We start from the raw sequence: 23,197 nt of genomic DNA on the forward strand, positions 1-23,197 counted from the left end.
ATTTAATGAGGGGTAATTTTAGTTGTTAACTATTATTATTCTGTGGTGAAATTAGTTCCTTTACTTGTAAAGTTGTAAAACAATATATATAAATTATTGAGATAAATTAGTACATTGCATTTAGTCCAGTGTCCAATAACGTTAGCTGTTGTTATTTTTCTCTGTCTTGTACAGTCATATACAGGCAGCTCCAAGTACAACTAACTTTTTTATAGCATAAACCAAAAGCCCACTGCTGTCGAGTCGATTCCGACTCGCAGTAACCCCATAGGGTTTCCAAGTCTGTAAATCTCTGTGGAAGCAGACTGCCACATGTTTCTCTTGAGGACCCACTGGTGGTTTCGAACCGTTGAGATGGATTATAAATGTTTTCAAGTTAATTAACTTGGCCTTGGGTTTAATGCATAAACAGGGCCTTTTAGGTTCTCTGCTACCTTTTCTTTGGTTTATAAGGCTTTCCATCAGGTCCTAAACCTTGGGGATTAGTCTTCGCTCTGGTCCTTCCCGTTGTTTTCCTTCAGCCTTGGGGTCTTGAGTTCCTTTATTTCACCCTTCTTTTTCTCTCGTCTTTGTGGTGTGGAGTAAGTTCTCCGTATCAGTCCTTCATTCGCTGAAGTAATTTTGTGTTTTAATACCAAAAACCACTGAAATGTACACTTTAAAGGGGTGAATGGTATGGTATGTGAATTGTATCTTAATAAAAAATTAGTAAAAAAGCTTTTTCATTGAGTCCTCGCTTTCTGAGAGAAAATACTTAAACAGTGGTGTGCATATTGCCACATTTCCAAGGTTCTAAGACTGAAAGATTGAAAATAGTTATTTTGTGTTTTTAATTCTTTTTTTCTTTTTTCTTCTAAGAGCAGATCAGAAGGAATATCGGAGCACTATGCTGCAAGGTGAAATGTTGGGTTTCTTTGAGTGTGTGTATTGCTTCTTTCAAACCCTCAAAGTGGCTGACAGCTGGGGAAAAGGCTGTGGTCCCCAGAGCAGCAGCTTCTGAAGGAGATGTTTTGATTTCTGTGCAGGCTCCATGGAGTGTACGGAAGAGCCCTGTGACGCCTATGTGGTGGTGCAGACCCAGCAAGGTTTCCAGTGTACTGTGAGTGCCCCCAGTCTACTGTACAAGTAAGTAAGGCCCCAGCCACCTCGCGTAGAGACACTTCCAGAAGACTCAGCAAGAAGCTGATTCCTCTCTCTTCCACTCTTACTGAGATACTTGATTACTAATGATAATTTAGTGTTTTATGTCCTAGAGTTTGTGAGGACTGATTACAGGTTAAATATCATCATTCCATATGTATCGCTCAGTCATGTTGATTTTTCCTCATACATACCTTTTGTATCCATCACGTATCTCGTTCTTCACTGCTGCCTCACTGCCCCCTCTGCCTTCCCTGTGGATTACTTCACAGAGCTTACTGCCTGTCCGCATTGATTTTTGCTCCACTCTCAATCATTTCTTCACAATGAGGGCAGAGTGAGCTTTGTAAAAGGCACATCTGATTATTTTACTGTCTCTGTTTAAAATCTGCCAATGGCTTTCAATTGTTCTTAGAATAATGGCCAAAATCTTGCACATGATTTAGAAGGCCCTGCATTTCTTTAGCCTCAAATCACACTACTCTTTCCCTGGCTTTGTTTTCAAACCCAGCTGGTTTTCCTCAGTTCCTCAAATAGGCCAAGCTCCTCCGTGCCTCAGAGCCTTCACATGGTGCTGGTCCCTTTGCCCTAGAGCCTCTCCTTCTCCTTGCCTAGTTACATCCTCCTTCCTCAGGGAAGCTTGCTTTGACACCATCATACCCACTGTATTAGATTCCTGGGGCCGCTGTAATAAAGCCCCACAAGTGGATGGCTTAAAATGACAGAAATTTATAGTCTCAGTTTGAGAGGCAAGAAATCCAAATTCATAAAGCTAAATGATTTGTAATTTCCTCTAGTTGTCTATAGATATTGACCTTTTATTGAAGTGCTTTTTTGTAAGGGAGTATCTTTGGCCACATATGATTTAAACATGGTGGGATTCTTTATTCTGGTACATTTTAAGTTAATCTCTTTCCATTTACAAACATTTATTTATTTATTTATTTATTGTGCTTTAAGTGAAAGTTTACAGTTCAAGTCAATTTCTCATACAAAAGTTTATACGCACATTGTCGTGTGACCCTGGTTGCTCTCTCTACAATGTACAGGGTACAATGCACATTCCTCCTTTCTACCCTGGATTTCCCGTGTCCATTCAACCAGCCCCTGTCCGTTTTTGCCCTTTCATCCTGCCTCCGGACAGGAGCTGCCCATTTAGTCTCGTGTGTCTAGTTGAACTAAGAAGCACTCTCATCATAAGTATCATTTTACGTCTTATAAAGTCCAGTCTAATCTTTGTCTGAAGAGTTGGCTTCGGTAATGGTTTCAGTTCTGGGCCAACGAAGAGTCTGGGGGCCATGTCTTCTGGGGTTCCCTCCAGTCTCAGTCAGACCAGTATGTCTGGTCTTTTTACTAGAATTTGAGTTCTGTACCCCACTTTTCTCCTGCTCCGTCAGGGACTCTCTGTTTACAGACTTGTTTTTATATTATAGGCATATAGTTGGAAAGAGAGGGGACACCAAGAAGAAACTGGAAATGGAGACCAAAACTTCTATTAGCATTCCTAAGCCTGGACACGAAGGAGATATTGGTGAGACTCAGTATACACTTGCCATCACATTTGCAGATGTATAGAGTAATGTAAGCCAACTGAGGTGTTTAGCAACTATATTCTTTGTGGGATTCTGTGACTGTTGACCTTGTTATGGTGTATTATATCAATTTCTCAAAAGAGGAAAGATGCAGTTATACAACCATGTCTTGATTGAGTACCTGGACCTTCATTTTATATTTTACCAATCACTGCCGATGGAATAAAGCTTCCAGGTTTCTCCATGTATTGGGAGATTTCTGCTTTGCTTTAATAGCTTGAAATGGAATGTGTAAATTGTTTCCAGTTAGGATTAGAGAAAATGAGTGAGATCAGTGAATTTGCAATAATAAAGTTCAGCCCCTTCCGTAAGTGTTCTCTTAAGTGTTTTATCTTTGCTTTGGAGACCAGGAAGGAAGTTATAACAGTAATGATTAAAATAACATAACCGAATTTAAATAACTGCTCAGATGAGAAAACATAGTTTGGTAGTGTAAATCAAGTTCGCAAGTCTCCGTAGTACGCATCGGCGTGGCCCAAGGGCAGAGCTTGTGTTATAAACTGGCTTGAGTGAGTGGCACTGTCAGCACAAATTTTTAAAAAACTGAGAAACTCCAAAACTGTAGGAGTTTCTCACAGTCAAAGAGTGCAGCAGCTCCGATAATCCATTTTCCATAAAAACCTATAAATTGTATTATGTTTCAGCAGAAAAAATTACAAGTACTCTTCTAATTTTTTGCTTTGTAAGAAATATCACTTTGGTAGGTAAATAGCCGCCGGCTTTAGAGCAGTGCTGTCCGGAAGAACTGTCTGTGACCATGGGAATGTTTTGTATATGCACTGTCTGGTATGGGAGCCATTTGCCACACATGGCTATGAGCACTTGAAATGTTCCTGGTGTGACTGAGGAACTGGTTTGTTTCAAATTTTATTGAACTAGCCAACTGTGGCTCGTGGCTAGAGTTTTTCCCAGCCCCCAGGAAGGTCAGCAGACTCTAACGTAAGAACTTTAACAATGCTTTTGAAGGACTTTTATTACAAGAAATAGTCACTTCATTAAACTTACAACTACAGAATCTTAAGTCTTTCCTTAAGCTGTAGAGTTCGAGCTACAAATATTGAAATAATTTTATTAAAGCTTATTTCTTTATCTAGTTAATTTCTGATTATAAAAAGAATACCTGCTTTAAAAAAAAAAATCAAGGTTTGCCAGAAATTATGTATGAAGCTTAAAAGGGAAGTCTTTTGTAATCTTAGTCCCAGATGTAATCACTGTTAACAATTGTGTACGTTCCCCATTTTTTCTGTTTGTACGCTAACATACTTAATAATTTTTATTGCAGTAAAGATTATAAAATAGAGTAAATATGGAGACCCTTGCTGTTTTAAGATACTGGAGCCATTCAGAATTTATTCAGAAAAGGGTAGGCGAGTTGTATAGGTCTCTTTTTTTTAACTGAACTTTAGACGAAGGCTTACAGAAGGAGCTAGCTTCTCGTTAAGTAGTTAGTACATGTTTCGTTTCGTGACGTTGGTTAACAGCCCCACAGCATGTCAGCACTCTCAGTTCTTGACCTTGGGTTCCCTGTTACCAGCTTCTCTGTCCCCGTGCTTTCTAGTCCTTGCCCTGGGCTAGTGTGCCCATTTAGTCTCATTTTGTTTTATGGGCTTGTCCGATCTTTGTCTAAAGGGTGAACCTCAGGAGTGACTTCATTACTGTGCTAAAAGGATGTCTGCGGGCCAGGCTCTCCGGGTTTCTCCAGTCTCTGTCAGGTCAGTAAGTCTGGCCTTGTTTTGTGAGTTAGAGTTTTGTTCTGTATTTTTCTCCAGCTGTGTCCAAGACCGTCTATTGTGATCCTTGTCAGAGCAGTCGGTGGTGGTAGCCGGGCACCATCTAGTTGTGCTGGACTCAATCTGGTGGGCGCCATGGTAGTTGTGGTCCATTAGCCCTTTGGATTAATCTTTCCCTTGTGTCTTTAGTTTTCTTCGTTCTCCCTTGTTCCTGAATGGATGAGACAAGTAGAGTATCTTAGATGGCCACTCACAGGCTTTTAAGACCCCAGATCCTACTCACCAAAGTAGCATGTACGACATTTTCTTTATAAACTATGTTATTCCAATTGAGCTAGATGTTCCTCAAGACTATGGTCCCCATAGCCCTTAGCCCAGCAGTTTTGTCCTTCAGGGAGTTTGGATGTGTCTATGGGGTTTCCATGACCTTGCCTTGTACAAGTTGTGCTGGCTTCCCCAGTATCATGTACTGTCTTACCCTTCACCAAAGTTACCACTTATCTATTGTCTGTTTAGTGTTTTTCTAGCCCCATCTCTCCCCTTCCTCGTAATCATCAGAGCTTGTTTCTTTTTGTGTGTAAACCTTTCCATGAATTTTTATAGTAGTGGTCTCATACAATATTTGTTTATATAGGTCTCATTTTGATTTAGAAAGCACAGTTATTTCAGTGTGAAAATCTAATGTGTCTAATTGTTAAAACCAAGAATTTAGTGGAAGTAATTTAATTGAAAAGCAAGAGAATAAACTGATTTACAGGTTGCAGGTAAGTAAAGTATGTAGAAAAATCAAATTTATTGGTTAGAGTAAGTTGAGATGAGACATAAGATCAAGACTGCAGTCGCAATGGTGTGGTATTTGCTGTCATTTATTCACTTTCTTTTGCCACTTCTCATTTTTTTAAATTGTGCTTAGGTGAAAGTTTGCAGCTCAAGTTAATTTCTCATATAAAATTTTATACACATATTGTTATGTGACCCTAGTTGCAGTCCCTATAATGTAACAGCATACTCCCCCTTTCCAGCCCGGGTTTCTCATTCAACCAGCTCCTATCCCTTTCTGCCTTTTCATCCCGCCTCTGGACAGGAGCTGCCCATTTAGTCTCGTGTATCTACTTGAACTAACGAGGACACTCTTCATGAGTATTATTTTTGGTCTTATAGTCTAGTCTCGTCTTTGTTTGAAGAGTTGGCTTCGGGAATGGTTTTAGTTCTGGATTAGCAGAGAGTCTGGGGCCATCTCCTGGTGTTCCCCCTAGTCTCAGTCAGACCATTATTTCTGGTCTTTTTACATGAATTTGAGTTCTGCACCACACTTTTCTCCTGCTCTGTCAGAGACTCTCTGGTGTGTTCCCTGTCAGGGTGGTCATTGTAGTAGCTGGGCACCAATCTAGCTCTCCTGGTCTCAGGCTGATGGAGTCTCTGGTTTAAGTGGCCCTTTTGTCCTTGTATCTTTGATGTTCTTCATTCTCCTTTGTTGCAGGTGGTTGCCTTTCCTATTTTTGAGAAACCAAAGAAGGGAATGATCTAGTAGGCTATGTTTTGTCCTCTAGACAAGGATCTCTCTAGTCTGTTTTGAAGTCTTAGGCAATGGGATATCAAGAGAAGCTTTCAGAATTACGTTGTCATTGCAGATAGGGAATTGGATTTTTAAAGTTTAACCTAAATGCCTTTAATTATTTTCTTCCTAGATATCCCTTTTTGTAGTTCTTAGACACACACCTTGTAGATTCCGGCCCTCTCGGATGTTTGTAGTTGTAGACTATGTCTAAGCTCAGTCATATTTGCTCTTTAGTCATTGTTTGATCAGCTTTGAATTTTTCTTGGGAATCTCTCTAAGTACCTTTCAAGTGCCCTTTTCTGGTTTCTGTGTTACAGAAGCAAAAACATCTTACTATACCACATTCTTAATGAAAAATAACACATTTAACATTTTGTACCAAACTTTTACAGAAATAAAACATAAGTATCAGTTTTAAGGGGTTATCGGTTTTAAGTGTTTTTCGTATTTTCATTTTCCTTTTAGATTATCACCGGGTTTTTCATCTCTGGCAGAGATGATTATAGTTTCTCCTTTCTTTTAATTTTTTGCTTGTTTGCCCTTGGAAACCCTGGTGGCGTAGTGGTTAAGAGCTACAGCTGCTAACCAAAAGGTTGGCAGTTTAAGTCCACCAGGCACTCCTTGGAAACTGTATGGGGCAGTTCTACTCTGTCCTATAGGGTCACTATGAGTTGAAATGGACTCAATGGCAATGGGTTTGGTTTTTTGGTTTTCCTTTGTGCCCTCCTTTATCAGTATTTCTCTAGTACAGTATTTGAACACAAAACATAACCTATTGGGTTATATTTTGTCCTCTAGGTAAGGATCTACTATGGATATTTCCATTCACTGGCATTCGAGTCTTTTGGATCCTTGAAGTATTCTATCTGATGATGTAAATAATATCATCAAGAACATCATTCTTTCACTTTTTGTCCTTTTTTACGTCTTCTGGTTCTTAGTTATCTCAGCTTTTTTTTACTTTAGCAAACATTTCTCAGGCCTCCTACTGATGCATTCATTCATAATTTATTTTTTTTTCTAGAAATTTCCATTTTGTTTCTCTGCAACAAAATGGGTATAAGGCATTCATTGTTATCAAGGGATAGTGTGAAATGGAAAGGTGGTTCTTACAGAAAATTTCAAGTGCTTTAGTGGAAATTTTTGGGACAAATAAACAGAATTATTTCTTTTACTTTGGCAGTGATCATAACTAGAGGGAACGGGCTTTGAGGTCTTTAAAGTATATAGCACATCTTACTATATCGTATTCAGAAGTCTATTCTTTACTTTTTAATAAATAAACCCAAAAAAACCAAACCCGTTGCCGTCGAGACGATTCCGACTCATAGCGACCCTATAGGACAGAGTAAAACTGCCCCATAGGGTTTCCAAGGAGCACCTGGTGGATATGAACTGCCAGCCTTTTGGTTAACAGCCATAGCTCTTAGCCACTAGTCCACCAGGGTTTCCTTGAACAAAATCAGCATTTCAGTAGTCTACTGAAATGGCTATTTTTTAATAAAGTCTACTGAAATGACTGTTTTTTTTTTTTTAATTAATTTTTATTTAGCTTCAAGTGAACATTTACCATTCCAATCAGTCTGTCACATGTAGGTTTACATACATTTTACTGCCTTCTCCCACTTGCTCTCCCCCTATTGAGTCAGCCCTTTCAGTCTCTCGTTTCGTGACAATTTTGCCATCTTCCCACTCTCTCTATCTTCCCATCCCCCCTCCAGTCAAGAGTTGCCAACACACTCTCCAGTGTCCACCTGATTTAATTAGCTCACTCTTCATCAGCATCTCTCTCCCCGCCACTGACCAGTCCTTTTCATGCCTGATGAGTTGTCTTCGGGGATGGTTCCTGTCCTGTGCCATCAGAAGTTCTGGGGAGCATTGTCTCTGGGATTCCTCTAGTAGCAGTCATACCATTAAGTATGGTCTTTTTATGAGAATTTGGGGTCTGTATCCCATTGTTCTCCTGCTCCCTCAGGAGTTGTCTGTTGTGCTCCCTGACAGGGCAGACATCGATTGTGGCCGGGCACCAACTAGTTCTTCTGGTCTCAGGATAATGTAGGTCTCTGGTTCATGTGGCCCTTTCTGTCTCTTGGGTTCTTAGTTGTCGTGTGACCTTGGTGTTCTTCCTTTGCCTTTGCTCCAGGTGGGTTGAGACCAATTGATGTATCTTAGATGGCCGCTTGTTGGCATTTAGGACCCCAGACGCCACAATTCAAAGTGGGATGCAGAATATTTTCATAATAGAATTATTTTGCCCATTGACTTAGAAGTCTCCTCAAACCAAGTTCCCCAGACGCCAGCCCCTGCTCCGCTGACCTTTGAAGCTTTCATTTTATCCCGGATACCTCTTTGCTTTTAGGAAATGACTGTTTTTTAATAAAGTCCACTGAAATGCTGATTTTGTTAATTGTTCCTATTTTCTCCACCTTTTCTTAGTTTCTGTTTTGAACCAAGCCCTGCCAGTTCTACAATCTGGAGGTTTGATTTCTGTTTAAACAGAGATTACGGAACCCCTAAATGGTTTTGTTCCTTTTCAGTCAGTGGTCCAGACTTTGTGGCCTTTTTTTTCCTACTTTTATTTATTTCTAAAGACATAGCTCGGATAAAAGAAACCAGATTACACCCAAACATGGAAATTTGATATCCATAAATGTAATATGGATATCCCCACCCCACGGCCGTCGAGTTGATTCCGACTCATAGCGACTCTATAGGACAGAGTAGAACTGCCCGGTAGAGTTTCCAAGGAGCGCCTGGTGGATTCGAACTGCCGACTTTTTGGTTAGCAGCTGTAGCACTTAACCACTATGCTGCCAACGTTTCCGATATGGATATAGATAAACTTTTTTACTTAACTTTGACTTTCTGTTTTCGTACACAGAATAGGGTTGTATTGTAGTACACTCTCCTTTGCTCTTTTACTGTAGCGAATTACTAACAGTTTTTTTTTTGAGGTAAAGCTCACAGAATATAAAATTCACCATTTTTTTGCTTTTAAGTAATTTTTTATTTAATTTCTATACAGTGTTTTGTTTGTATTTTTTTTATTGTGGTAAAATATACACCATAAAATTAACCATTTTAAAGTGTGTTTTAGTGGCGTTTAGTACATTTACAGTATTGTACAACCATCACCACTATCTACTTGTAGAACATTTTCATCACCTCGAAAGGAAACCCTGCACCCATAAAGCAGTTACTCCCCCCCGCCCCTGGACTAACTTGCTTTCTGTCTCTATGAATTTGCCTATTCTGGATCGATTTCATATAAATGCAGTTGTACAATATGTGGCCTTTTGTGCCTGGTTTCTTTCCCTTAGCATAATGCTCTCAGGGTTGTTCCCATTTTAGGATGTATCAGTGCTTCAGTCCTTTTTACTGTCGAATAATATTTCATTGTGTGGATAGTCTACATTTTGTTTATTGATTTGTCAATTGATGGGCATTTGAGTTGTGTCCACCTTTTGGCTGTTACATATAGTGCTGCTGTGAACATTGGTGTACAAGTTTTTATTTGAACACTTCTTTTCCATTCTTGTGGGTGTTAACCTAGCAGTAGAATTTTTGGGTCACATGGTAATTCTGTTTAACTTTTTGAGGGAACACCAAATCATTTTCCATAGCGGCTGCACATTTTACATTCCACCGACAATGTACGAAAGTTTGTATCGTGGCTTTTGAACTCATGTTTTTTACTTCGTCAGCTCGTCTTCAGGAGATTCTCTTTTTCAGCTACTTTCTGCTAAGATTGAATTCGTTAGCAGCTTTCTTACACTTGACACTGTCCCAAGTTCAGGTTTATGTAGACGAACAGGACTGTTTTAGCTCCCTAGAGATGACAGTGTCAAGAGCTCACCTATTTCACAAGAATTTGATGCTCTTCGGTCATGTTAACACTTTTTTCTTTGCTTGCAGTGATTACTGGACAGCATCGAAGTGGTGTCATCTCAGCCCGAACTCGGATTGATGTTCTTTTGCATACCTTTAGAAGGAAGCAACCCTTCACTCACTTCCTTGCCTTTTTCCTCAATGAAGCTGAGGTTCAGGAACGATTCCTGAAGTTCCAGGAGGAAGTGCTGGAGAAGTGCTCCATGGTAAGCTGCAAACAAAACAAGTAAAAAGTTAAATATACAGAAAGGTACAAAAATGATTCATAATTCAAACAGTAGAAAGACCCAAATCTCTTCCCTCACCAAAAAAGTTACCATTTCTGATTTTTAAAAATAATTTTGGACTGAAAAAAATGCATAGACATATTAGCACATGTCTCTGTATCTTAGAGAAATACCCTTAAAAAATTTTGAGACACAAAAGGATCACCCTGTTATGCCCACTGTTGTTTACCTTGTGGGTAACCTGTTAACCTGTTGCCACTGAGTTGGTTTCGACTCATAGTGACCCTATACGACAGAGTAGAATTGCTCCATAGAGTTTCCAAGGAGTGGCTGGTGGATTTGACCTGCCGATCCTTTTGTTTGCAGCTGTGGCATGCCATAGCTCCTAACCACTGCACCACCAGGACCCCACCCTGTGGGTAGCAATGTTAATGTGATGTCATTACCTGTAGTCTTCTGCCTTTGGGCAGTCGTGGCTCACTTGGGGTTAGTAATTAAAAGACAAATTTAAATGTAGAATTGTCATAGTGAAATGCTTGTTACCAGCATAATAGCAGCGAATCCAGATTAGAAAACAAGTTTTAAAACTCCTTTTGGATATACTTTTAGGTGATTTAAAAGAATGTTTATTGATTTTTTTTAAATTATGGCAGCAATATGTCTTCTAGAAAATTTAGAAAATGCAGAAAAGATTAGCAAAAAACCCACTCATAATCCCACCACTGATTGTGGCATATTTTCTTCTAATACATATGTTTGTGTATGTGTGTGTACACATATACACACACATTTAAAAAAATGAAATTTGGCTTGCACAGTTTTATATCCTCCTTTCTTTGAAGCTTGCCAGCATACCGTGAGCATTATTTTATGTTATAGAACAAAAACTTAAAGTTTTTTGCTTTGGAGACCAGGAAGGAAGCTATAACAGTGATAACTAAAACCACAGAATGGGTTTCAGTAACTGTTCAGGTGATCTGATTTTTAATGGCTTGTTTGGCTGTGTAGTAATTTATTTCACCTTTTCTTCATTGTTATTTCTGTTTTTCATTATTATTAATAATGCTGTTATGAGTATCCTACTGCATACATTTTTCTGAGCTAGTTTGATTAATTTCTTACTTAAATCCCTGGAGTGGAAAAGAGTATGTGTGTATTTGAGGTTTTTGATATACATACCGAAATTACCCTCTGGAAATGTTATAGCACTTTGCCCACTGAGCGATAATTTTTCTTTAGGTTTCTTTTTTCCAACCGTGCCAATACGGGGCACTATCATTCTTTTGCAATCCATTTGACAAAAAACATTAACTCATTGCATTACCCAAGTACCAAACCCATTGCTGTCGAGTCAATTCCGACTCATAGAGACCCTATAGGACAGAGTAGAATTGCCTGGTAGGGTTTCCAAGGCTGTAATCTTTCTGGAAGCACATGGCCATGTCTTTGTCCCGTGGAGTAGCTGGTAGGTTTGAACTGCCGACCTTTAGGTTAGGAGCTGAGCACTAAACCACTGTGCCACCGGGGCTCCGTCTCATTGCTTTACTGTTCATTTACTTGATTATTTGTGAGATAAGAAGTTCTCATATCTTTATAATGTCTGTTTATCTCTTGACCTACTTTTCTCTGAGAGTGTTCATTTTTTGTTTATTTGTAAGAGCTTTATACATATTACAAATATCAGCATTTTTTCATAATTTATATGTAAACTTATAGTCCGTTTGGAATGTATTTTGATATATGGTAAGAGGTAAGGTTTTAGCTTTTTTTTTTTAAATGCTATTATGTTAATCAATTTAGTTAACCAGTCCTCTAGAAGGATTTTTATGTTATTTTATTTAAAAAATAATCATACAGTTAAATTAACTTTTTGGGGGTATACATTTCTATGAACTTTACCACGTGTTAGTCATCTAGTGCTGCTATAATAGAAATACCACAAGTGGATGGCTTTAACAAAGAGAAGTTCATTTTCTCACAGTCTAATAGGCTAGAAGTCCAAATTCAGGGCGTCAGCCCCAGGGGAAGTCTTTGTGTCTCTGTTGGCTCTGGAGGAAGGCCCTTCTCGTCGATCTTTCTCTGGACTAGGAACTTCTCTGCACAGGAACCCTGGGTTCAAAGGATGCACTCTGCTCCCGGTGCTGCTTTCTTCGTGGTATGAGGTCCCCAACCCTCCGCTTGCTTCCCTGTCCTTTTATCTCTTGTAAGATAAAAGGTGGTGCAGGCCGCACTCCAGGGAAACTTCCTTTACTTTGGATCAGTGATGTGACCTTAGTAAGGGTGTTACAATCCCACCCTAATCCTCTTTAACATAAAATTAACAGTCACAAGATGGAGGACAACCACACAATACTGAGAATCATGGCCAAACCAAGTTGACACATACTTTTAGGGGACACCATTCAGTCCATGACAGCAGATGTATAGATTTCTATAACCATCTACACATCAGGATACAGGATAGTCCTGTCACTTTCCTAAACTTCCCTGTGCTATCCCTTTTGTAGCCACCTCTTCCCTAACTTGGCAACCCCTGAGCCATTCTCCATCGCTAAAGTTTTGACTTTTCGAGAATGTTACGTAAGTGGAATCATACAGTATGTATCCTTTTGAGTCTGGTTTCTTTCACTCAACATAATGTCTTTGACATTCATACAAGTTGTCATGGGTGTCAGTAGTTTCCTCCTTTTAATTGCTGAGTAGTATTTCATTGATGGGTGCACAACAGTTTGTTTATCCATTGAAGGACATTTGGGTTGTTTCCAATTTTTGGCAATGGTGAATAGAACTGCTATAAACATTTGTGTATAGTTTTTTGTGTGAACATAAGTTTTCATTCTCTTAGGGTAAACACCTATGAGTGGGATTGCCGGGGTGCGTAGTAGATGTATGTTTAACTTTATAAGAGACTGCCAAACCGTTTTTCACAGCGGCCGTTCTGTTTTGCATTTTCACCAGCAGTTTATGAGCATTTCAGTTGTTCTGCATCGTCACCAGCATTTGGTGTTAATCACTATTTTTTATTTTAGCTATTCTTTTTTTTTTTAAATTTTTATTGTGCTTTAAATGAAAGTTTGCAGATCAAGTCAGTCTCACACACAAAAACTTATATACACCTTGCTACATACTCCCAATTGCTCTCCCCCTAATGAGACAGCCCGCTCTCTCCCTCCACCCTCTCTTTTCGTGTCGATTTCGCCAGCATCTAACCCCCTCCATCCTCTCGTCTCCCCTCCAGGCAGGAGATGCCAACATAGTCTCAAGTGTCCACCTGATCCAAGAAGCTCACTCCTCACCAGCATCCCTCTCCAACCCATTGTCTGCTCCATGTCTGAAGAGTTGGCTTCAGGAATGGTTTTTGTCCTGGGCCAACAGAAGGTCTGGGGGCCGTGACCACCAGGGTCCTTCCAGTCTCTGTCAGACCATTAAGTCTGGTCTTTTTACGAGAATTTGGGTTCTGCATCCCACTGCTGTCCTGCTCCCTCAGGGGTTCTCTGTTGTGTTCCCCGTCAGGACAGTTATCGGTTGTAGCTGGCCACCATCTAGTTCTTCTGGTCTCAGGCTGATGTAGTCTTTGGTTTATGTGGCCCTTTTTGTCTCCTGGGCTCGTAATTACCTTGTGTCCTTGGTATTCTTCATTCTCCTTTGCTCCAGGTGGGTTGAGACCAATTGATGCATCTTAGATGGCTGTATTTTAGCTATTCTAATAGATGTATAGTGGTATTTTATCATGGTTTTAATTTGCAATTCCCTAATGGCTTTTTTTTTTTTATTTTAATGGCTAGTGAGGAGCCCTGATGGCACACTGGTTAAGTGTTCGGCTGCTAACCAAGAGGTCAGCAGCTTGAATCCACCAGCTGCTCCTTGGAAGCCCTATGGGACAGTTCTACTTTGTCCTATGGGGTCACTATGAGTCAGAATCAACTCAACAGAAATGTTTTTTGTTTTTTTTCTCTGAGGGCTAATGAAGGAGCCTGGTGGCACAGTGATTAAAGCTCTTGGCTGCTAAACAAAAGGCTGGTGGTTCAAAGCCACCTTATTTTTCATGGATACGAGTTCTCTCAAGGAATGCAAATCCCAGTCTAACTTCCCTTTTTATTTGCTTTTCAGTGCCTTTTGCAGAGCAAAAGTTTTTAATTTGGATGATGTCCAATTTACTAATTCTTTTATGGATTATGTTTTTTTGTGTCGTGGCTGCAAACTTTTTGCCTAACCCCAAGTCCCAAAGATTTTCTTTTAGGTTTTCTTTTAGAGGTTTTATAGTTTTACTTTTGAATCTATAATTTTTGGGGGGGTTAATTTTTGTGTCAGGTGTGAAGTTAGGTTGAGACTCATTTTTTTGCATCTGCATGTCAATGGTTGTGCTTTCCTCATCTCATAGTAAAGGAGGAATAAAAGCATTTGGAATAAAATTGAACAATGGTTAATATATTTGGCTCTTGAAGTAGATGGAGCTGGGCTTAATTCTGGGCTCCTTGTTCTGTGGGTTTGGGCAAATTAGCCTCTTCATATCCTACAGCCTGCTTCAGAGGGCTCTGTTGTTACTGTTTCTGGGTGCTGTTGAGCTGGTTCGAAGTCATAATGATCTTATAGGACAAAGCAGAACTACCCCTTAGGGTTTCCAAGGAGTGGCTGGTGAATTTGAACTGCTGACCTTTTGGTTAGCAGCTAAGCTCTTAACCGCTGCACCACCAGGGCTCTAAAAAAAGGATTAAATGAGATTAATATAAAATACTAAGCATGGTGCTTGATACATTTAATAAATGGTAGCTGCTACTCCTGCTATTATTATTATTGCTGGTTAGGTTAAAGTTACCAGCATTATTTGGAGTGTTAAGTAAAGCTGTGATAGTTGTGGGCAAAGTTGGTGAAAATGTTTTTGGGTGAATATTTTTACAAGACTCATCATTTTCTTTCCCTTCTTTTTCCCTTTTCCTGTCTTTCCTTTCCCTTTCTCGTTCCTTTCCTTTTCTTATTGACATTGCTGAAGCTGGGTCTTAGGTGTTAGAATATGGTGAGAGGTAGATAGCGGGTATAGAGATATCAGAAACCAAATACTTTTGTAGGAAGTAAGAGACTGATAAAATCGGTTATATAAAAAGGAGGCCCTGAAGGTGAGTAGATGTACACTGGCTAAACGAGTGGACAGTCTGGACTTAATACAGAATTGGTATAGAAGTACGCAACCCACTTCTAAGCGACTAGTTTATGTGCTTGAGCATGGGCACATCGATGAGTCAAATACTGTGTGTTTTTACGTAGATGTTAATTAGTGAACCAACAGAACATCTTTTTTCTCCTTAATATTTTGTAGCAAGATGATTTTATTCTCAGTAGGAGTGGTGGGTGGGGTAGGAGAAGATCAAGAACACTGAAGCTTCAGTACAGGCTGGTGCATTTTTTTGTCGCTGCTGTTTTTAGGCTTGTAATTATTTTGCCTTGTAAATACCAACTAGTTGAAGCTCAGTGATTGTATTTTCTTTGGAATATTAGAGATATCTGGTATGCAACAAGCAGATTGTAATAAATGAGCCATTCTTTTTCTCTTCGTGGTGCATGTACGTGCTTTCTCACTTCTTTTGGCTGCTGACATGGGCCGACAGGGAACGGATGTTGGAATGATGACTTCACCTCAGCCAGAATGAGATGGCCGCAGTAGACATCATGCTGGCATTCATCAGTCTGGAGTACTTCCTTCCTGCTCTCAGGGAGACTCCATACTGACATTGCCTGCTTCCTGCCTTTAAATCAGGCCTGATAACAGCAGGAAGTAAGCGCAGTATAAAAGAGGAAATAAATAAGTAAAGGGCCATTATCTACCTATTATATGGAGGGGATTTTAAGTGAATTCTATTCTAATGTTAGGATGACTTGCAGATGGCTACAAAAGCCTGTAGGTATTTTCTGGTAGTAGTCTGCACTTATGAACTTGACTTAGGTGAGTCCCCTTCTGACAGAGACACTTTGCCCGTCAAGTCAGTTCCAACTCACAGCAACCGTATAGGAAAGAGTAGAACTGCCTCAGAGTTTCTAAGGAGCACCTGGTGAATCTGAACTGCTGACCTCTTGATTAGCAGCCCTAGCTCTTAACCACTACACTACAAGCTTGAAAAACATCCCTCTTCACTGAAATAGCAGTGGTTTCCTTAAAACTGTGCTATTCAGCCTAGTTTTGTTCCTCTGAAACCCATTTATCATCTCTGAGATAGTTTCTTTACCTCTAAATTAGGAATGGCTTCAATATTCTCTTCATTGTAACATAGGGAAAATATGACACATCTTGCCGTAAAGTTGGCTCATAAATTTTTAAAATCTATTTATGTGTTTGTTACGCAGGCAGGTTCTGTTCCCAGGACTCCATTTTAAGTCGGTTCTGACATAGGTCGCATACCTCTTTTAAAGTTTTCATTATTATTGCAGAGCCCTGGTGGCACAGTGGTTAAAGCTCTCAGCTGCATACCGAAAGGTCGGCGATTTGAACCCAGCAGCTGCACCACAGAAGAAAGATGTGGCAGTCTGCTTTTGTAAAGATTTACAGCCTTGGGAACCCAGTGGGGCAGTTCTACCCTGTCCTATAGGGTTTGCTCTACGTTACAATCGACTTGATGGCAATGGGTTTAATGGTATTATTGCCTTTTATTATTGGTATCTTTATAAATACAACTTTTTTTGCTTTTGCGGGGTTGGCATGAGTATGAAACACCAGCAAATTCCCCTCTGTACGTAGTCTATATTAGTAACGAGAAGATGTACAAAAAAGTAAACGGACAGTTTGTAAGCGTGATCCGTAGAAACTCAAGTCGTAAGTCAGGTACTACCTGTATATGTTTATTAAAATAGGGTTATATTATATACTCTGTTTTATAACCACCTTTTTTACTTTACAACATATTTTAGGTTAATAAGGGCCCTGGTGGCGCAGTGGTTAAAGCGCTCACCTGCTAACTGAAAGGTCAGCGGTTTGAACCCACCAGGTGCTCCATGGGAGAAAGATGTGGCAGTCTGGTTCCTTAAAGATTTGCAGCCTTGGAAACCCTATGGGGCAGTTTTACTCTGCCCTATAACAGGGTCACTATGAGTCCGAATCACCTTGATAGCAATGAGTTTTTGCTTTGGCTCGGTCAGTACATACAAATCTAGATAACGTTTTTTTTTTATTGTACTTTAGATGAAGATTTACAGAACAAACTAGTTTCTGATTAAACAGTTAGTACACATGTTGTTTTATGACATTGGTTAAAAACCCCATGACATGTCAACACTCTCTCTTGGGTTCCATTACCAGCTTTCCTTTTCCTTCCTGTCTTCTAGTCCTTGTGCCTGGGCTGGTGTACCCTTTTAGTCTCATTTTGTTTATGGGACTATCTGATCTTTGGCTGAAGGGTGAACCTCAGGAGTGACTTCGTTACTGAGCTGAAAGGGTGTCTGGGGGCTATACTCTCAGGGTTTCTCCAGTCTGTGTCAGGCCAGCAAGTCTGGTCTTTCTTTTTGAGTTAGAGTTTTGTTCTACATTTTTCTCCAGCTGTGTCTGGGACCCCCCTGTTGTGATCCCTGTCAGAGCAGTCAGTGGTGGTAGCTGGGTACCCTCTGGTTGTACCGGACTCATTCTGGTGGAGGCTGTGTTACTAGCTACCATTTTTAATTGCTGCGAAGTATTCTATGAATGTACCGTAACTTATTTATTTAATCCATCCCCTATTGATGGAACATAAAGGAAATTATTTCCATTAAATAATGGTGTAATGAACTTCTTTGTACATGCATCTTTCTTTGAGGGGAATTCCAAGAAGTAGACTATGTGTGTCAAGGGGAGGCGCATTTAAAATTCTCCATATTCTTTTTAAAGTCAATGCTATTAAATTATCATTTACGTACCATATAATGCACCTATTGTTGTTATATGCTGCCAGGTCGGTTCTGACTCACAGCGACCTTATAGGGCAGAATGGAACTGCCCCACACGGTTTCCAACTGGTGGATTCATACTGCTGACCTTTTGGTTGGCAGCCTAGCTCTTAACCATTGTGCCACCAGGGCCCTGTAGTGCACCTAGGGAAATGATTGAAATGATTGGAAAACATTTTTTACATCATTGTAACAACCACTGTAAAGGAGATATAGAACATTTCCATCACCCCAAAAAGCTTCCTCTTTTTTGCAGTCAGTCCCCACTCGCTGCCCACTTTTTTCCCACCATTGATTCTAGGCAATCGTTACTCTGCTTTCTGTCACTATTAGATTTCCCTTTTCTAGAATTTCATACAAATGGAATTATACAGTATATAGTCTTTTATGTGGCTTTTTTTGTTCAATATACGTCTTAGTTATCTTGTGCTGCTATGGCAGAAATACCACAAGTGAGTAGTTTAACAAACAAATTTATTTTCTCACAGTTAAGAGGCTAGACATCCGAATTCAGAGTGCTGGCTCTAGGGGAAGGCTTTCTCTCTCTGTTGGTTCTGGAGGAAGGTCCTTGTCGCTTCTGAGCTTCTGCTCATGGGCTACCTTCATGTGGCTTGGCATTCGTCTTCCACCATCTTTGCTTCCTTAGTCTGTTTCTTTTATATTTTGTAGGAGATTGACTCAGGACACACCTTACGCTAATCCTGCTTCATTAATATAACAAAGACAACCCCTTCCCAAATGGGATTATAACCATAGGCATCGAGGTTGGGATTTACAACACATATTTTGGGGGGACACAATTCAATCCATAAAGGATAATATTTTTGAGAGTTTTCATGTTGTGTGCAATGGTTTCTGTCTTTTTATTGCTGAGTAGTATTCCTTTGCATGAATGTACCACAATTTGTTTATCTTTTCAACTGTTGCTGGACATTTGGGTAGTTTCTAGTCTTCGGCTATTATAAATAAAGCTATTATAATAATTTGTGCACAAATCTTTAGGTAAGTGTATGTTTTTTTTTCTTCTTGGGTAAATATTTCGGAGTAGAATTACTAGATAAAATACAGACATATGTTTAGTTTTATAGAAGATGGTCAGACGGAAACCCTGGTGGCATAGTGGTTAAGAGCTATGGCTGCTAACCAAAAGGTCGGCAGTTCGTATCCACCAGGCGCTCCTTGGAAACCCTATGGGGCAGTTCTACTCTGTCCTGAAGGGTTGCTATGAGCCAGAATCAACTTGACAGTGGTGGGTTTGGTTTTTGGTTTTTTCCCTCAGAGTAGTTGTTTTTCTTTTTACACTGCCACACGTGATGTATGAGAGAACTCAGGTTGCTCCACATTCTTGCGAACAGTTGGTGGCGTCTACCTTATCTCAATGTCAGCCACTTTGGTGGGCATGTTGTGGTATCTCATTTTAATTTACATTTGCCTGGTAACTAATGCTGCTGAGCATTTTGTCATGTGCTTATTAGCCATTTTTATACCTGCCTGTATGGAGTGTCTCTTCAAATCTTCTGTCCATTTTTAAATTGAGTTTTTTGTTTGTTTCTTACAGTTATAAAAGCTCTTATATGTTCTAGATACACATCCTTGATCAGATACCTGTTTCTTAGATATTTTCTGTCAGTCTGTGGTTTGTTTTTAGTGCCATGGTTTTGCATATTTGTGCTTTTGCTGTTTAAAATGATCAGCAAGTGTAGTGCTGAAGTGTTACCTAGTGTTACCAAGTGCAAAAAGGCTGTGATGTGGATTACAGAGAAAATATGTGTTAGATAAGTTTTGTTCAGGCATGAGTTGTAGTGCTGTTGGCTGTGAGTTCAATGGTAATGCATCAGCAATCTATGTTAAATAAGGCATCTTTAAACAGAAATATACATGAAACAAGATTGTGTGTTAATCGGTTGGTGAAAATGTGATCCGAGGCTTGCAGGAACCTAACCCTATGTTTCCTTTAGAAGCAATGGTTCAATATTCATTAATTCAGTGTTCACAGCAACTTTATAGGACACAGCTACCACAAATGATGAGAGCTAACTGTAATTTCAAATTTACAAAAAGTTGTAAAAAAAAAAAAAATAGTACAAGGAATACCTTATGCTGTTTTCCCAAACTGACCTTTTATAAACATTAAAAAAAAAATTTTTTTATTGTGGTAACATATGTAAAACAAAAAATTTGCCATTTTAACTGTCGTTAAGTATACAATTCAGTGACATTAATTACATTCACTGTGTTGTGTAACCATCACCACTATGTACTTCTGAAACTTTTCATTACCCCGGGTAGAAATCCAGTACCTCTTAGGCGATAATAACCCCTCCCCCTTTCATCACAGCTCCTGGTAACCACTAATAATTCTGCCCCATGTATTTACCTGTTCTGGATATTTCATATAAGTGGTATCGTACAGTATTTATCCTTTTGTATCTGACTTTTCACTTAACATTGTTTTCAGGGTTCATCCACAGTATAGCATATTTCAGAACTTTATTTCTCTTTATGACAGAACATGTACATTGCCTGTATATACCACATTTTGTTTATCCGTGTGTCTGTTGATGGACGTCTGGGTTGTTTCTACCTTGTGGCTGTTGGGAATAATGCTACCATGGATATAGCTAGGAAGGCAGTTGCTGGGCCGTATGGTAATTCTGTGTTTAACTTTTTGAGGCACTGTCAAACTGTTTTCCACAGCAGCTGTACCATTTTACATTCTCACCAGCAATGCACAAGAGTTCTAGCTTCCCCACATCCTTGCCAACAACTTGTTATTTTCTGTTTTTCTGATATAGCCACCTTAACTGAGTTTAAGTGGTACCATAGGGTTGCTGTGAGTCAGAATCAACGGCAGTGGGTTTTTTAATGACTAATGTTGGTGTTTAAGAGCTTGGCTGCTAACCAAAAGGTTGACAGTTTGAATCCACCAGCCACTCCTTGGAAACCCTATGGGGTCGTTCTATTCTGTCCTGTAGGGTTGCTATGAGTCAAATTGACTCAACAGCAGTGGTTTTTTTTTTTTTTTTTTATGATGTTAAACATCTTTTCATGTGCTAATTGGGCATATGGGTATCTTTGGTGAAATGTTTATTCAAGTCTTTTACCCATTTTAAAATTGGGTTGCTTGTCTTTTTGTTGTTGAATTGTAGAGTTGTTTATGTATTCTGGATATTAAACCCTTATCAGATATATAAGCAGTCCCTGGGTGGTGCACATATTTAAGTGCTCAACTGCTAACTGAAAGGTTGGTGGTTTGAAGCCACCCAGAGGTGCCATGGGAGACAGGTCTGGCGATCTGCTTCTGAAGGGTCACAGTCTTGAAAACCCCGCGGAGCGGCTCTACTCTGCACACGTGGGTTGCCATGAGTCAGAATTGGCTTGATGGCAGTTAACAACCACAACAACAAAAGTCAGATATACGGTTCCCTAATATTTTCTCCTGTTCTCTAGGTTTTCTCTTGACTTTGTTGATAAAGTTCTCTGATATACAAAAGTTAAAGTCCAGTTTATCTACTTTCTTTTTTTGCTCATGCTTTTGGTGTCATACTTAAGAATTTATCAATGAAAAACAAGGTCCTGAAGTTTTGCCCCTATGTTTTGTTCAAAGAGTTTTATGGTATAGTTTATTATATTTAGATTAGTGATCCATTATGAGTTCATTTTCATGTGGAGTAAGGTTTGGGTCTAGATGTTGTTAAGATTTTATCCCTTTTGCTGTATTATATGCTCTCTTATTACTTGTCTCTCTTTATATGCATAATTTTTTCTGAACCATGTGAGGGTAAGTTACATACATCATAGCCCTTTACCTCTAGATACTTCAGTGTGTATTTCCTATGAATAAGGATAAAAAACAAACCAGTTGTTGTCAAATCCATTCTGACTCAGGGTGACCCCATGTGTACATAGTAGAATACACTCTGTAGGGTTCTCAAGGCTGTAACCTTTCAGGAGCCGATTTCCAGGCCTTTCTTTCAAGGTACCTCTGGGTGAGTTTGAACTGCTGACCTTTCAGTTAGGAATCAAATGCTTAACCGATTGCACTACATAATTTAAAAAAAAAAAAAAAAAATTAATTTACATAACATAAAATTCACCATTTAAGAGCATACAGTGCAGCAGTTTTTAGTATATTTGCAATGTTGTGCAACCATCACCACTGTCTAATTCAAGAATATTTCCATCACCCCAAAAGAAACCCACTGCCTATTAGCAGTTAGTCCCCATTCTCCCCTCTGTCTATCCCCTAGCAGCCACTCATCTACTGTTTCTATGGATATGCCTATTCTGGACATTTTATATAAGTGGAATCATACAATATGTGGCCTGTGTGTCTGGCTTCTTTCGCTCAGCATAGTATTTTTTTTTTTTTAATTAGCTCTTATTAAGCTTCAAGTGAACGTTTACAAATCCAATCAGTCTGTCACATATATGTTTACATACATCTTACTCCGTACTCCCACCTGCTCTCCCCCTATTGAGTCAGCCCTTTCAGTCTCTCCTTTCGTGACAATTTTGCCAGCTTCCCTCTCTCTCTATCCTCCCATCCCCCCTCCAGAGAAGAGTTGCCAACACACTCTCAAGTGTCCACCTGATATAATTAGCTCACTCTTCATCAGCATCTCTCTCCCACCGCTGACCAGTCCCTTTCATGTCTGATGAGTTGTCTTCGGGGATGGTTCCTGTCCTGTGCCGACAGAAGGTCTGGGGAGCATGGCCACCGGGATTCCTCTAGTGTCAGTCAGACCATTAAGTATGGTCTTTTTATGAGAATTTGGGGTCTGCATCCCACTGATCTCCTGTTCCCTCAAGAGTTCTCTGTTGTGCTCCCTGTCAGGGCAGTCATCGATTGTGGCCGGGCACCAACTAGTTCTTCTGGTCTCAGGATGATGTAGGTCTCTGGTTCATGTGGCCCTTTCTGTCTCTTGGGCTCCTAGTTGTCGTGTGACCTTGGTGTTCTTCATTTTCCTTTGCTCCAGGTGGGTTGAGACCAATTGATGCATCTTAGATGGCCGCTTGTTAGCATTTAAGACCCCAGACGCCACATTTCAAAGTGGGATGCAGAATGTTTTCATAATAGAATTATTTTGCCAATTGACATAGAAGTCCCCTCAAACCATGTTCCCCAGACCCCCGCCCCTGCTCCGCTGACCTTTG

General features: G+C 39.8%; 1 protein-coding gene across 12 annotated transcripts in view; it reads left to right on the forward strand.

Annotated features, from left to right (window-relative positions):
- Positions 1-23,197, forward strand: part of ASCC1 (activating signal cointegrator 1 complex subunit 1) — a 149,242-nt gene that overhangs the window by 2,599 nt on the left and 123,446 nt on the right. For 10 of the 12 annotated variants that reach the window (XR_007513401.1, XR_007513402.1, XM_049854823.1 and 7 more), the window contains exons 3-6: positions 864-896; positions 1,026-1,125; positions 2,574-2,671; positions 9,936-10,114. Coding sequence is in view for 10 of the 12 variants with exons in the window: in XM_049854823.1 (XP_049710780.1) it covers positions 864-896; positions 1,026-1,125; positions 2,574-2,671; positions 9,936-10,114 (410 nt within the window). In the remaining 2 variants the exon portion in view is untranslated. The remainder of the gene's footprint in view (positions 1-863; positions 897-1,025; positions 1,126-2,573; positions 2,672-9,935; positions 10,115-23,197) is intronic. The other 2 variants (XM_049854825.1, XM_049854828.1) reach the window with 1 other exon arrangement.

The sequence above is a fragment of the Elephas maximus genome, chromosome 16 (genome assembly GCF_024166365.1).
Source record: "Elephas maximus indicus isolate mEleMax1 chromosome 16, mEleMax1 primary haplotype, whole genome shotgun sequence".
NCBI classification, from domain to species: Eukaryota; Metazoa; Chordata; class Mammalia; order Proboscidea; family Elephantidae; genus Elephas; species Elephas maximus.